At 41.6% G+C, this 15,835-nt stretch overlaps 1 protein-coding gene across 2 annotated transcripts; it reads left to right on the top strand.

Annotated features, from left to right (window-relative positions):
• Positions 1-316: 316 nt before the first annotated feature.
• Positions 317-14,908, top strand: fus (FUS RNA binding protein). Of its 2 annotated transcripts, none has more exons than XM_074696536.1 (15): positions 317-447; positions 1,129-1,153; positions 1,652-1,776; positions 1,864-2,056; positions 2,277-2,500; positions 2,580-2,775; positions 7,969-8,003; positions 10,222-10,257; positions 10,348-10,457; positions 10,537-10,666; positions 10,814-10,912; positions 11,082-11,223; positions 11,831-11,928; positions 12,607-12,739; positions 13,227-14,908. In XM_074696536.1, the coding sequence occupies exons 1-15, from the start codon at positions 435-437 to the stop codon at positions 13,264-13,266; spliced, it is 1,599 nt and encodes a 532-aa protein (XP_074552637.1). In that variant the 5' UTR covers positions 317-434; the 3' UTR covers positions 13,267-14,908. The 2 variants fall into 2 exon arrangements, with proteins under 2 accessions (XP_074552637.1, XP_074552635.1); XM_074696534.1 differs by having other exon boundaries at positions 1,604-1,776.
• Positions 14,909-15,835: the final 927 nt, after the last annotated feature.

Raw genomic sequence — 15,835 nt, 5'->3', positions numbered from 1 at the left:
CGTCCTATTACGAAACAGTTGGGATAAGCCCATCAAATCGATTAGCAGCCAAGTCAGGATGATTGACACACTATTTCGGAAATGCAGCTGTTTATTTATGGTATTATTATATTTATACATTAGAGGAGGTAAAAAAAAAAAGTGCATTTGGAAACATTATTTATTTATTATATTATATTACATATTTATACTATTATATTTATTATATTTATTAACATTATTTATGCTTAAAAATGTTTTTTCTACGGCGTTGTTTATAAAGTAAATAGTTTGATAGCACGTCAAATGCTGCGGCTCGCCCCCTTCCGGCCGGAGGAGGAACAACAGCACTGTTAAAGGAATACCGGTGTTCCTTCATCCATCTTCATATTGACCCTCCGTTCAATCCGTTAACACAACGACCCTACGTTGACGGCCAGTTCCTAACCGTCCGAATGTCGTCTAACGGTAAGGAAAATTTAAAAAGTGTGTGTCATTTTTCAATTATACCGTTTATATTGTGTTAGCGAGCCTAGCGACTAGCTAACACGGTTATTTGGTATGCTAGCATTCACCTGCTAACGGTTGACTGTATGTACAGTCCATCAGTTAACCTGCTGTTTGGTAGCTTAACTCTCCCTGTTTAATCAGGTAAGTAGATCTGTTTTGTGCTGCTGACGCGCCCCTCTGTTCACCCACTCACTGTGGAAATCAGATTTAGGTTTAAAGACACAACTCTTTACACGCAGCGTGGTTTCTATTGGCAAAACACAATATTCTGTCGAGCTATACCACAACTCATGGTTAGAACAGAATAAAAACCTTTCATTTATACTCGAGGTTAGATTTACTCATACCTACGTTTTGTAGGGTTTTCTCTTTGGGGGGAAATTTGCCATTAAATACTAAATAATAAATAATAATATAATACAATAATAATAAATGGAAAACATTCAAAGTCTTTATAATGTGATATATACCATCAAATAGAGCCACCATGAGGAGAATAATGTTGTTTTATTCATATCAAAGTCAATTTGAAAATCAAACCATGTTCTGATATGGTAAAAATATTTTCATCTGTCAGGTGCTCTAACAATTTTGGCCACAACTGGATTAACATTTTTGTTGTTGTTGTTTATTCCATAGATTATTCCCAAACATCTTCCCAAGGGTAAGTGCTTTTGTACTACAGTAGAGCATCACAACTCTTCTCTATATGTGTTTGCATTATTTCATGTATGATGAAGCCCTCTGTCTATATGAATCCATTTATTTTAAATTCTATATTTCTCCCCGATTAGATAACTTCAGTTGTGTTTTCATATCAGAGTCATAAAAAAGTACAGAGCAAAGACAGAGACGGGCACAGTGGTCCTCATTTTCCATCTATGTCTCAAAACAGCAGGAAAAACTATCTCCATTAATGGAAAAACCAGCTCTGTAGAAATGAAATGGCAAAAAGTAAACAACTGGAAATAGTGACCCGCTAAATCCTTGTCATCATATCGTATTCCTATAATATGTACAGAATTAAGGTAAATAAAACATGGGTTCATGTATCATAAGACCTGTGTTTATGTCTTGTTTTAATCAGTAACATGTTTTGCTTTGTGTCCTGCAGCTATGGGTCCTATGGTGGAGGAGGTGGAGGTGGTGGGGGAGGCCAAGGCTATGGTCAATCATCTGGCCAGAGTTATAACCAGCAGGGCTATGGAGGCTACAACCAGAGCTCTGACAGCGGCTCTGGCTCCTATAACCAAGGAGGATACGGCAGCTATGGTCAATCTCAGTCAGGTAGAGGGACGCACACAGATTTCCAGCCACTCATGTTGACTTTGTAGTTGACTTTCACACAGTATCATGTCTCCTTCATTCTTACAGGAGGATATGGATCTCCATCTTCAAACCAGGGAGGAGGAGGAGGAGGAGGAGGTGGTGGAGGTTATAATCCCTCTGGTCAGTCTTATAGCTCTGGTGGCTACAGCAGCAACCAATCCCCTAACATGGGTTACAACCAGCAGTCATCTTTCTCTGGGTACAGCCAGCAGCACTCTCCTCCACCGTCATCAGGAGGGTAAGACAGGAGGACTTTCTGCTCCTTTAGTTTGGGTTTGTGGCTCTGAGTGTGATGCTATTCCTGCAACACTTCATTCTAATTTCAGACAGCCTCAACTTTCTTTGTAGCATCCTGTTTGATGTCTACACAACAACTGCTTCCATTTTGTTTGTTCTTAAGTATTGAATCGTAACAGAAGACTAATGAAAACAGATCGTGTCTCTTTCACCTTTATCAGCTATGAAGGCGGCTCCCAGGCTCCCAGCTACAACCAGATGCCGAGCGTTGGACAGAGTAGGGGTGGTTATGGCAGCAGTGGAGGTCAGACTGGTGGCTATGGGGACAGCGGGGGCCACCAGCAACCACCCCAACACGGAGGAGGTCACTATAACCAGCCACCAAGCTACAACTCTCCCCCTCCGCAGAGCTACGGACAGCAGAGCCCGTACGGTCAAAGTGGAGGTGAGTGACATCAACTCTAGTAGCAGAATAAACAATGATCAGAAGGTTTGTTGACATCTGGTCATCTCACCCCTCTCAGGTTATGGAGATGAAAGCCCTCCAATGAGCGGAGGAGGTGGTGGAGGGTACGGTGGTCCTGATGGAGGTTACGGAGGTCAGGATGGTCGCGGCGGCAGGGGCCGTGGGGGTGCATTTGGAGGTCGTGGTGCTGGGGGATATGATCGTGGATTTGACCGAGGTGGAAGAGGCGGACCAAGAGGTCGAGGAGGCATGGGGTAAGTGTTAGCATTAGCACCGCTCTCAGATTATAAAATGCTCTGAATCCAAACATATTGATGCAGGTTGACTGTTTGTTTGTAGTCAGTGGATGTGACACAGAACAGGAGAGAATGAACTCTGTTTAGGATCTTTAAACACATCATAAAGTAACTGAGTGATGCACTCCATGTGAGAAAACTGAAAAGTTCAACAAAGCGTTCAGAGCGTGTGGCGTTCATTTCACGGGGGTGAACACAAACCTACACAAGAAGGTTATCTGTATGTCACAGCTTCTTTCAGCCTCATCTGGAGCTGCAACTTTGGGTCTGTGTCAAAGCTGTAGCTGAGGGTTGATGTAAAAAACACAAAAGCTTCAAGAGCATTTCCCTTATTATCAAAGGTCCCATATTCTGCTCCTTTTCTGCAATTTAATATGAATCATTGATGTCTTCATGAAATGGTAGTAACATGTTTTGGTCCAAAAAGCCAATAAATCAAGCACAGCAGCATTGTTTCCAGCCTCTCATAGCCCCTCTGTTCAGAACGCTCTGATTTAGTGGGCGTGGTCTTCATATGTAAATGAGCCACTGCTGATACCGCCCGCTCTTCTGCGTCAGTGAGAGTGGCGCCACGAGCTCCGAGTGCACAACATTTAGAAAACAGCGGCGCTTGTTTACCGTAACATTACAGCCTAAAACAACAGGCTAACCGCAGCTAAAGTTAGCATCCTGAAGCTAACACAGAGACAGGGGGGACACCGAGGAAAAGCTCTTACATCTGCTCCACAGCACACAGCATTTAAAATACTCACATTTCCAGGGTCCCAGGTTTGTTGGCAGATTGTTAATGCTCCTGGATTCAGGACCAGTCTATTCGCTAGCCCTCTGTTGTACTGTCCAAAGTTGGAAAAGCAGTCGGCCGTGAAGTGACTAGCACACACATGCACAGTTTTACTGAGTGTAGCTGGCACATTTCCTTGATAAATAGTCTTGTCTTCTTCCAAGATGGGAAGCTTGTGCATGGAACTATGTGGTTGTTTACAGCCAAAAACACCCACACTCCTCTCCCCGCTGCTGGAGAGATTTCTCTCCAGATGCGGAGAGGGGATTGGGCGGGGAGTTGGTGTGGGGGTATTTGCTCCGGTGGACCAATCAGGTCAGACTTGCTCCTGATTGGTCAAAAAAGGGAATCGCTGACGTCAGCAAACCCCGGAAAATCCAAACAGCTCGTTTTAGGTCAGGATTTTACATTCACAAGCACTACTAAGTACAGGTTTTGTCATTAAATATCATATTTTGTGGGCTGGGAGGAAAGCCAAAGACCCACAAATTTAACTAAAAGACTTTAAGTGATTTAGTGATTTTTGCATAATATGGGACCTTTAAAACAGAGCTGCAGTTTGTGGTGAGAAGGCACAATACTACTATTTCCTAAAACAACTGTAGGCATAGGGGAATTCTTGTGCCTCTGTACGATGAACAATGTGGCCTGTTATGGTTTGTCAGATGAAAAACTTACAGGCGTGTCTCAATACTAAATTTTCATATTAGAATCATAATGGGCCAAAAACTTGAAGCCAACAGTGTGTGTGATAAACTTATTAAAAGAGAAAACACAAAAGGTCAAACTTCAGGACGTTATGACGAGAATGGGCTCAGTGTTAATAACAGAGTTGTAAAGTACAATAAAACATAAGTTTGCCAAATATCAGGATTAGCATCTGTCACATGCGGCAGCTCATTGGTATGAGTAATTTCGTCTGAATGTTGCTCAGAAATAGCAGTCAATGTCAACATTAGAATAAATAACTCTTAACAAGTTGACACAAGTGTAAAACTGCAGATAACACCTCAATGACTCATCTGGAGCTCAAAATTAACCCTTCAGTAACAACACTGATACCAGGATCAGGAAAAACCTGTTGGACCAAAGGGTTTTCCTGTGATCTTGTTTAGAGTCAGTGTGCCAAGGAAGAGACTTTGTTTCTACACAGAGACAAAAATAAACGCAGAGTGGTAAAGTCCCAAATTTAATCCAACAGGTGTGATACAACAGCTTCCAACCAGTGAAAGGAAACAGTTAAGAGGCTTCCTAACTGATAAACAGCGTGTCAGCACGTGCTGGTGGAGTTTCATGGTGTATGGTGAGGTGGTTAAAACAGGTTGAGACTGCAGCTGTTTACAAAATGAAAACTCTTCTGATTTCAAACAGACAACAAACTGATTTCCTGTTCCAACTCAAGAAAAAGAAAGAAAGTACCAATAAAAGGTGAATTAAATCAAACAAAAACAATGCTAGGATGCAAAAAGGCATATGTATATTCGCACAATCAGCTGGTGGTGCAGCTAGGAAGCAGCAGCTGGTGTGGTAAGTTGAATCTTCAGTGTTTCATTCACTTCCTTGTAACCTCACAATGACAGTAAAGAACTCATGGATGAATAAGTTTCTCATTTCATTCAGTATTCCCTCATTCATCATCAAATATATATTACTCTTAATGGGAATCAGCCAATCAGTAAGACTTATCCATGTACCTCCGGTGCTGTAAAACACAAAAAAAAAACAATGAGGCATTTGGTTTTCAAAAACCAAATGGTTTTCAATCGAATTTGTTTCGTAATGAAAATCAAAACCATGAACTGAAGAAAAGCAAAGTTTGGGTCGAAGATGTGTTTAACCTTCCCTTTCATACTATTACTACACTGAGGGAAACGGCTGGGTTTAAGGAAATGTTAAAAATGCTTGAAAAAGTGTCATCGTCAAGCAAATGGTCAACTCTGAGTGAGATGGACTTTCCCAAAACACGACTTCCATGAGATTTCAACCGGGTGTTTCATTGGTCACATTTGAAGTTTTATTATTGATAAATGTGCAAACGGTTGAACACGTGTAGCCACTGAGCCTCTCTGCTCTTTTCAGTCCAAACTGTTTCAGAAAGAACTGACAAAGTGGAAACTTGACCCTGCCCATAGACCTGTGTTCAGACCCAAAGCAAAGTTCATCTTTGTCTGACTTGAATGACCACTCAGTGAGGATCAGATGGACGCCAGTCATTGCATCCATGCGATGAAATCCCCGACAGGGGGCTTCCATCGTGGAAGTGGATAGTGACACAAGAGGAGCTAAAGGCCTCTGACTTCAGATTATGAACATGTAAAATAAAAACCATCTGATATCCAGCTGTGTGTGGGGAATTACACTCACCGGCCACTTTATTGCTAGTACTGGGTTGTACCCCCTTTTGCCTTCAGAGCTGCCTTAATCCTTCGTGACGTAGATTCAACAAGGTACTGGAAACATTCCTCAGAGAGTTTGTTCCATATTAACATGATAGCATCACACAGTTGCTGCAGAATTGTCAGCTGAACATCCATGATGAGAATCTCCCGTTCCACCACATCCCAAAGGTGCTCTATTGGATTGAGATCTGGGGACTGTGGAGGACATTTGAGTACAGGGAACTCATTGTCATGTTGAAGAAAGCAGTCTGAGATGATTCCAGCTTTATGACATGGAGCGTTATCCTGCTGGAAGTAGCCATCAGAAGATGGGTACACTGTGCTCATAAAGGGATGGACATGGTCAGCAACAACACTCAGGTAGGCTGTGGACTTTAAACCATGCTCAGTTGGTACTAAGGGGCCCAAAGTGAGCCAAGAAAATATCCCCCACACCATAACACCAGCAGCAGCAGCAGCCTGAACCGTTGATACAAGGCAGGATGGATCCATGCTTTCATGTTCTTGACGCCAAATTCTGACCCTACCATCTGAATGTGGAGCAGAAATCCAGACTCATCAGACCAGGCAACGTTTTTCCAATCTTCTATTGTCCAGTTTTGGTGTTTCTGTGTGAATTGTAGCCTCAGTTTCCTGTTCTTAGCTGACAGGAGGGTCACCCGGTGTGGTCTTCTGCTGCTGTAGCCCATCTGCCTCAAGGTTGGACGTGTTGTGTGTTCAGAGATGCTCTTCTGCAGACCTCGGTTGTAACCAGTGGTTATTTGAGTTACTGTTGCCTTTCTATCAGCTCCAACCAGTCTGTCCATTCTCCTCTGACCTCTGGCATCAACAAGGCATTTTGGCCCACAGAACTGCAGCTCACTGGATATTTTCTCTTTTTGGGACCATTCTCTGTAAACCCTAGAGATGGTTGTGGGTTAAAATCCCAGTAGATCAGCAGTTTCTGAAATACTCAGACCAACAACCATGGCACGTTCAAAGTCACTTAAATCAACTTTCTCATCTTGACCATGTCTACATGCTTAAATGCATTTAGTTGCTGCCATGTGATTGGCTGATTAGAAATTTGATTTAACGAGCAGTTGGACAGGTGTACCTACTAAAGTGGCCGATGAGTGTAAGTCATAAAGGGGCTCTGAGGATTGTCACCAAATCTCCCTGCCTCTCCTCTGTCATGTTTACTTCAAAGTCACGCTGACCGCCACAGACTTTTCAGTTTCAAAGTGTTGCCTCTGTATCCGGCCTAAACTGACCGCACTAGAAACTAGGGGTTTGCTTTTGTTCTGAACACACCTTAAGACACCACAGTCCCAACTGTCGCCCACCCTTCTCACTTGTCATCACTCCCCCAACCCCTGCAGGATCACTGTGTCATTCTCTGCTTTAATCAACCTTTGAATCTTCTCCTAGGCTCTTACCTTCTCTGCTGGCTGGCTTTCTGCTCTTAAGCCATCACGTGGAACGTTACAAACCGGGGGAAGTCTTTAGACAGACAGTCTTCTTGAAACCTGAGGAGTTAGTGACTGACAGAAACAAATATTGGGGAAAGGACAATGTCTTGAAAAGCCTCAAAGGGCATCTACTCAGGGACTTAAGTGTAAAGAGTGAAAGAGTGTAAAGAGTAAAGGTTGTCTGAGACCTTAAAACACACCCAACAAGCATCCAGGAGTTGAAGGTGCTAATGTTTGGGTTGGTTGATTGAGAAAATTAAGCTTTCTAATACAATTTATCAACATATTCACATTCAGAGGGGTAAAACTCTGTGACAAGGTCTTTAAAGTGGCCTCTTGTCCTCAGTGTGAAATGAAGAGACTGATTAAGTATGGGTTATAGCGTCAAATGAAGAGGGTGATTGGAGGGGTTTAACTGAAAGACTGAGAGAGAGCAGATTACCCACAATCCAAAGAGAGAAACCGCTGTCAGCTCCAGCCTTCAATGCTTGTTGTTTCTCTTCCTCCTCCTCCTCCTCAGAATGGGCGATCGTGGAGGATTCAATAAGTTTGGTGGTAAGTGAAAGTAAAACACTTGAGGTTTTGTGTTTAAAGGTTTAGACTTAAAGGAGGGAGATGAACGCTCGTTCAGCATGAAGCTGCTCAGTGTTAACGTAGACTGGGGTTTGTGAAATGACCAAAGTAAAACTCAGTTTATTGAAAACAAAGAAAGAGATGATCCAGCTATCATGAGTCTAAGGGGTTAACACCAGAAACAGTGTGATGTATATTTTCACTGGCACAGCCCAGCAGCTGCTCGATGTGGTTAGATGGTTTCTGGATCTCTCTATGGTTCAAAACATCCAGCAGAGGGAGTCCTCTGGTAGGTGAGGACTCCACATGCGGGAGTAACTCTGCTCTGTCACCCAGTTCTGGTGTTTGCAAACTAGCGGGTGTTTAATTTGAGGGTGTTTTCTGGCAGTCTGAGTCACAAAGTCTTTCTGTAGGCTGTCAAAATATAAAGACAATAAGATTGAAAAGGTTTGAAAGATTATTAATGTTTTGCAAATTTGATTAAGGTTGTGTTGTAAACGTAGATAGAAGGAACGTATGTTTCCCTAAGGTGTAAGAATGGAAACTTTGCCTCATAACGTCACGAAGGACAAACCTGTACAGAAAGTGAATTAGCTGATTTCAGAGATAAGGATGGGACAGTAAAAACTGGTTTGCTTTCATAGCTGCGTGATGTTTCAAAGAACTCACTTAATAACACACATCTTCATACACGATGATGGAAACTTGGTGCTTTCTCAACAAAAAATGGAAAATGAACTAGGTGTCTGTAAGGATTGAGCCAGCATCAAGTTTCCTCTGTTGATGTTCAAAATGATCAATCTACTGTAGATATTTAAGGTTCAACAAGCACCAGCTTCTGGAAAAGCTATTTTTTATGTTTTTGTTTTCCCATAAATCAATAAAAGACATAGTTAACAAATACAACATTCATACATTGCTATTATAGTTGATGAATGTCCAAATCAAACGTGGCCCTCTCTGAGTAAAGTTTGGTCTGAAAAAAGTTCAAAACATTGTTGATTGAGCTTCAAAACTTAAAAAAAAAGTCAAGTGTATGAAAGTAGAGAGTTTAAACCAATTAATAAAAATGATCAGGGATAAACGTGTTATTTATTCCACAGTTAGGAAAAGCTAACGCTAATCAAAGAATACACAGAGAGTTAAAGTCGAACACTGCCGTCACGGTGACTGTGGATAATGTCACGATGCAGGTGTGTCTCCACAGGACCCAAAGTTTTCCTGTAAACCAGAATGAGTCATCATGCTGTGTTCAGCGGCGTCTGATTGTCTGATCAGTGTAAGGAGCGATGTTTTATTCCTCCGATCAGCTCCGTGATGCTCTGAAGGGCTTTGGCTGGTTTTAAAGCCACGTTTATATTCTAATCCAGAGGTACAAATGTGGTGATGCAAAGGGTTTGGCTCTGGCCTCTCATGTAAATGCAAAGCTTGTTTTAGAGGAGATATAATATACACTGATATCTGAGGCTCTGACCGAGCTGTAGAGGACTGCAGTCTGTGTCTCTCCAAAAGACCGAAATAAACTTTGGTGTCAGAGGTTGGTTTCATACACAGGATGCTTTTATCTGATTATTGAACAAAACTTTAATGATAGACTCTGTGTCCCTCCTTCCAACATGTATGTTGGGATAATTTATCTCCTCAGATTTGATGGAGTGACACAGATTGCAGAGTCAGTCGAAGGTGCTTAAAGAGGACTGGTGTCTCACTGTGTAGGACTTGGTCCTGGAGCATGAAATGATTTGTAGTGGATCACTGCATAAAATGCATCAACTCTCATCTTTCCTAAGAGCTCAAAGTGAGCAGGGGTCAGAGTAAAACACGGCTGGGTTCACTCGGTAAATGAGAAAACAAATCACTGAAATGGTTCAGAGAGGAGGACGGTGGTTATTCTGATGGTCAAAATCAACTTAAACCCAGTCCAGGACTTCATGGGACTTTGAGGTAGTATCAGCCAACGCCTGTCCTGTGAAGGCTCATGTCTGAGTGCTCCAAGGTTTGGTAATCACCAAGGTTTGTGACAAAGTTTGATACAGTAATTTAAAACCTTGTTAAAAAAAAAAAGAAAAAAAGATCTCGATCTAGTCTGTAGCTGCATAGTGAAAACAAGCAGACAGAAAGTAGTTCAGTGCTGGTTATTCTCTGAGGGTTTGTATCTACTCTCTTTCCAGTATTCATTTCTATCTTTTTGCCCTTTAAGGACCTCGAGACCCAGGACATGGAGGACCAGGCTACAGTAAGCTGATTTAGCTCCAGATCCAGTTGTAAATAAATAAATGTTTGAGTCAATTTCGGCTTCCTGACTTTTGTCTTCATCTGCCATCAGTGCCGGACCAGGATAACTCTGATAATAACACCATCTTTGTGCAAGGCCTGGGAGACGACTACACCGTGGAGTCAGTGGCAGACTTCTTCAAACAGATTGGGATCATTAAGGTAGTTTTCAAAATTAATGTTTGTACCATGTTGATATTATGAGTATCGGACTATTAAGTCTTTGTCCTTTATTCTGAAGGTCAACAAGAAGACGGGCCTGCCGATGATTAACCTGTACACAGACAGAGAGACGGGCAAGCTGAAGGGGGAGGCCACGGTGTCCTTCGATGACCCCCCCTCAGCTAAGGCTGCGATCGACTGGTTCGATGGTGAGTCGATCTTCTTCGCTAGAGTTCTGCTCACACACAGGCTGATTTCAGCTTCATCAGTTCAGACAGAAGACTTTGAGGTGTGGCTCAGCAGTAAAGTTCAGTGTTTGACACTTTCTTTTAAGAATTCATGTTTTCCCTCCACAGGAAAAGACTTCAATGGAAACCCTATCAAGGTGTCTTTCGCCACCCGCAGAGCTGACTTTGGAGGCAGAGGTGGGATGAGAGGAGGTCGAGGGCGAGGAGGTGAGTTTGGTTTTGGAAGAAACTGTTCTGTTTACATTTACATTTACACTTTCATAAACATTCCCGCAGCCATAAATGTTCAAGTTTGGAGGAATGTTCAGCTCTGATTAGATTAAAGGCAGTTACAACATATCTCACCTTAAAGATAAACTCTGCACGCTCTCTGCAGGACCAATGGGCCGCGGCGGGTTCGGAGGGGGTCGAGGTGGAGGTTTCCCTGGAGGCAATGGAGGAGGTGGAGGCGGAGGAGGAGTAGGAGGTGGTGGTGGAGGAGGGCAGCAGAGAGCTGGAGACTGGAAGTGTTCAAATCCGTACGTCTGATGTATTTTCTTACTTTCGTTCATCACCTCCACCAAGGAAGTTGTGTTTTTGAGAGAGTTTGTTTGTCTGTGAACATAACTCAAAAAGTAACCAACAAATCCTGATGAAATTTTCAGGAAATGTTAAAAATGGGATAAGGAAGAAGTGATTCAATTTTGGAGGTGATCTGAATCACCGTCTGGATCCAGGATTTTTTTTCAGGATTCTTTATCATTGTGAGATAGGGCTGTTTTCATCATATGTGTATATAACTCCATGATAAATGGTCTGATTATTTTACAAAACAAGACAAGATCACCATAATTTCTGACAGATGTAAAAGTACGATCCAGATCCTGGCAATATTCTGGATACTAAGATCTGGAATATGAAATATGTACTGGGTCATCATAATTTTCAACACTGTCAGGAAACAAATTAATGTACAAACCTGCAACTAACACCAAATTGTAGCAGACAGTCTGCTGAAAGGGAGTATAACATTAAAGTCGGACTAAAGTGTTGGTGACAATCAAAATATGCTTGGTGGAGGTCTGTGCTACACACAGCATCAGACCAAATTTATTCTGACTTTCCCTTCTCAACGTTGCTCCTCAGTAACTGTGGAAACCTGAACTTCTCGTGGCGTAACGAGTGTAACCAGTGCAAAGCTCCTAAACCTGAAGACTCATGTGGGATGCCCCCGATGGAGAGAGGTTTGAATCCAGTTATTTCCCTTTTCCTGTCATCAGTAGCTTTAAGCTTTTTAATCCGCTCCATGGGTCCAGGCTTTAATTAACTGGTGTTTTTCTTATGAATTGATGTCAGAAAGTTTGCCAAGCTAATATGTTTTCAACCTTTCACAAAATCAGGCATAAAAACAGAATTGGCTGAAATGTCAAGTGGCCTAAAACTGAGTCTTTTCCTAACTCTAACGGTCGCTAACGGTTGATGCAAACGGTAAGGGGAGCTGGTTCTGTGTGGGACTGACTTGTTGTGTATATAAGTAGCTGTACTGATGTAACGATGTGTATGATAACTATGGCTCTATGGCTTCAAATCAGGTTCCTCAATCATTTCAATACATGTCACCGGGGAAGGTTAAGCAGGAAGTGCTTCATAATAATAATAATAATAACCCTCTGAGCACTTCTCCCTAATTTGCCTCACTGTCAGCCCCTGGTCTTTAAGCCTCAGGCACGAAGCATGTTCACTTCATGTCTTTGTCAGCGGTCCTTTCACTGAGCTCTTCTCTTAGCGTATTACCATTCATTACATTTAAGCACTGTGAGCGTCAGCTAACAGGTTGCAGCATCTGACTGCAGAGCTTAATCCATAAATAAAACAGTTGGGTGCTTTCACACACGGTCACTGAACGACTTGTTCTGTGAAAGGGGGTTACGGAGGAGAGCGCCGAGGGGGGTTTGACCGTGGTGGATTCAGGGGCAGAGGTGGCGATCGTGGGGGCTTCAGAGGGGGCCGTGGAGGGGACCGCGGAGGATTCGGCCCTGGAAAGATGGACGCAAGGTGAGACACACCCACACACACACACACACGCCAGATGATAAAGTAGTTGATTTTCACAGCTTACTCTCCTGTTGACTTCAGCCAGGTCTGAACAAGTCCAGATTTGTAAAGAAAAAACAGAGAAGGCAGGGTTTGTTTACAAACAAATGAAGGATTAAAAATGGTCAGAGTGACTTTAAAAGCCCATGAGCCCATTCAGGCCTTGCTGTTTTTCTGACAGACAGATGTTAAAGTGTGGTATTGCGTGTTTGTATGATAGAGCATTTGTAATGTGGACGCCATCTCAGGTCTCCGTGGTCATTTCCTTTTAGGCCAGAGTGCAGATTTTTCCACTGGTGGATCCTCTGAAAGCTCTCATGTTTGCTCTGTGCATCAGCATGTCATTTGTGTAAACCCTCACTGTTAAAGCACACACACCTGTTCACCCCTTTCGTCACTGCTCATTCGTTGGAAGAAGCTGATCTCATGGTGTGTTGTTCTTTTCAAGGGGTGACCGCAGACAGGAGCGGCGAGGCCGTCCTTACTAGACCTTCCTTTGAGGAGAAACAGAACAGTGTGTTCTCCCCTCCATCCACTCTGGACCCAACCTGAACCTTCACACCTTCTCCTCCACGTCTTTATCCAGCGCAGACAAAAATGTGACTGTCCCTGTTCTCTGTCGTTCATGTTCGTCATTTCTTTCAGCTCCTGCTCGACAAAGCCCTACTTACAAAAAGTATCACCTTACACCTGGAGAAAAACAAGATTTCTGAGTCGTACAGTTAGCAATCTGTCAGAATTCTTCAGATTTTTACTTATTATCGCTTCAAACGGCTCAGAAACAGTCCTCACAGACAGAAGCATTTAAACAGGAACAACCTGTGTTCTGATGAAACTTATGGAAACATATTTAAAAAGAAAACTAAGAATAGATTTTAATCACCAAGCAGGTTTGTCATATCAAGCTGCAGATTAAACAGGGTGATTATTAAAGGTGTGTTTGGTTGCTCACTCTGTTTGCATGCTAAAGGTTAGTTTGATCAGCTGATTACAAACATGTTATCAGGCTTATTGTAATGCTGTCACCCTCTGTTATTTATTAACTACACATTTGGAGTCTTACATAAGATGAGACGTGTGTTGAGCTCATCAAACTGAGGCTGTCAGTGTCAGCCTCTATCCTGCAGCTCAGTGTGACGAAATGATAATGGTTTTTTGTCCGACACATTGACTGGCATCATCTTTGTTTTCACGGTGGAAGTCTCAAAACCAGTTCGTCAGCTGATGTTTTTTCTGACTTCTTTTGTCCGTGTGGAGCTGCTGCTGCATCTGCCGCTGCCACCGTGACAGACATGATAATGATGTTGTAATGATGGAAAAAAAAACATGTGAAGCTGAGTCTCAAGTGGTTCAGCTGTCATAAGTCATGGCTGTGGCGTGATGTGACTCACTTCATCAGAAAAACGTCAGATTTTTACCCAACGTTTGAAAAGTCAGTTTACACCATGTTTCCTCTTTCTCACCAGGGTTCTTGACATTGACGATTACTGCGATTCAAATCTTAGCTATACAAATCTAAACCTGCCGAAAAACTTCAAATTAACAAAAAATGTAATAAAAAAAATCAAATTTCACAAAGTTTCCTTTAAATTTAATTTATTTTTAAATGTTTGGAGGATTAAAAATTAATTGAAAAGGACAAATCAGCCCCACTGTGAGGTCTCCAATCATAACTTTGAAACCAAAGATTGAAATAATAAATCCAGAAAGTTTTTAGATTTTTTTGGAACATCTTATAGTTTGTGAGAGCTTCATGAGAAAAAAAGGTTTTAAAACAGGTTTTTAACTGAGCTACAAGGAAGTAAATCAGAAAATCCTCCAGCTTTTTATAGGAACTTTAGTCGTGCTTTAAAACTATTTGGACTCGTCATGGTCACACCCATCATGCTGTGTTAATCTGACAGATCAAATATCCCCAAGGCTGGAATAATCAGTTTAACCTGAAACTTGTCACATTACGAAACATCAGGTCCTGAGAGGCTGAGAAAGTATCAACACCTTTTGTAAGTGAGGCTTCACGTCTGCAGGAGTGTTAGAGAAGAGTCCTGATGGGATCCTCTTATTATTGTGTTTCTCTGGTTTGTGAGTATTTAGTTTGTTTTGGAAATGAAAAGTGTTAATAAAACTGGAACCATGTGTCTGATGTCCTGATTGGTTGGTGTCACACAGAGTTCAGACGGATGTTTGTTGGATCCAAGGTTATAATAGTTTTGGATTTATCATTATAGTTTAGTTTTAGTTTGTTTTGAATTTTTTTTTCCATTACAGTTTAGTTTCTATTAGTTTTAGAGCAGGCATTCTAGTTTTTATTTAGTTTTGATTTTTGCAAAAAGGCTTAGTTTCAGTTTAGTTTTAGTTTTTCATACCTTATTAACCAGGTGCAGGATTCAAAAAGGTCAGAGTAAATATTTTGTCATACTGTTTATTTTCAAGTCCAACATGGTACTCACTGCTCAGTGATGCTGAACTGTTGGCTGCCGCTTTATACACAAAAAAATATATAAACTTAATATAAAAAATATAGACATAAATTATATAAAAATAATTTTGACCTAAATTACATAAGATTAATATTAACTAAAACTATATAAACCAATATAATATGAGCTTAAATGTTCAGAAACGTGGACTCTAACAAGAAAGACAGACTTAAATACAATTAAAGTTAGACTCACATGAAATTAAACTATTACAGATGCTCTGATTCATTGCTCCACCACGTTTTGTCGCAGCACAGCGCACAGCCAGTCAGTGCAGTAAACAAGCACGTCCCAGTACATTGCTGTGATGGTGCCGTATGGCACTGACAGCCGCCTAAAACAGTGGTAAAATTGGTTTGGAAAATGTGTCAGATTAATTTAAATCCTAAAGGCTATTAATATTGTCAAAAACTAAAGCTAAGGGCATTTTCTCTATAATTTTAGTTAGTTTCAGTTAGTTTTGTGAACACAAGATACAGTTTTAGTTGACTTATCGTTTTTGTTTTCTTGTTTAGTTTTATTAGTTAGCGTTAACTGCAATGTATCTTAAATTTTAGTGTTTGTTTTTAGTTTCGTT

Source organism: Halichoeres trimaculatus, unplaced genomic scaffold, assembly GCF_033239565.1.
Source record: "Halichoeres trimaculatus isolate MK-OKI-2021-1 unplaced genomic scaffold, fHalTri1.1 fHalTri1_scaffold_20, whole genome shotgun sequence".
NCBI classification, from domain to species: domain Eukaryota; kingdom Metazoa; phylum Chordata; class Actinopteri; order Labriformes; family Labridae; genus Halichoeres; species Halichoeres trimaculatus.
Note: the sequence above shows the minus strand (reverse complement) of the source record. Positions and strands in the feature narration are given on the sequence as shown.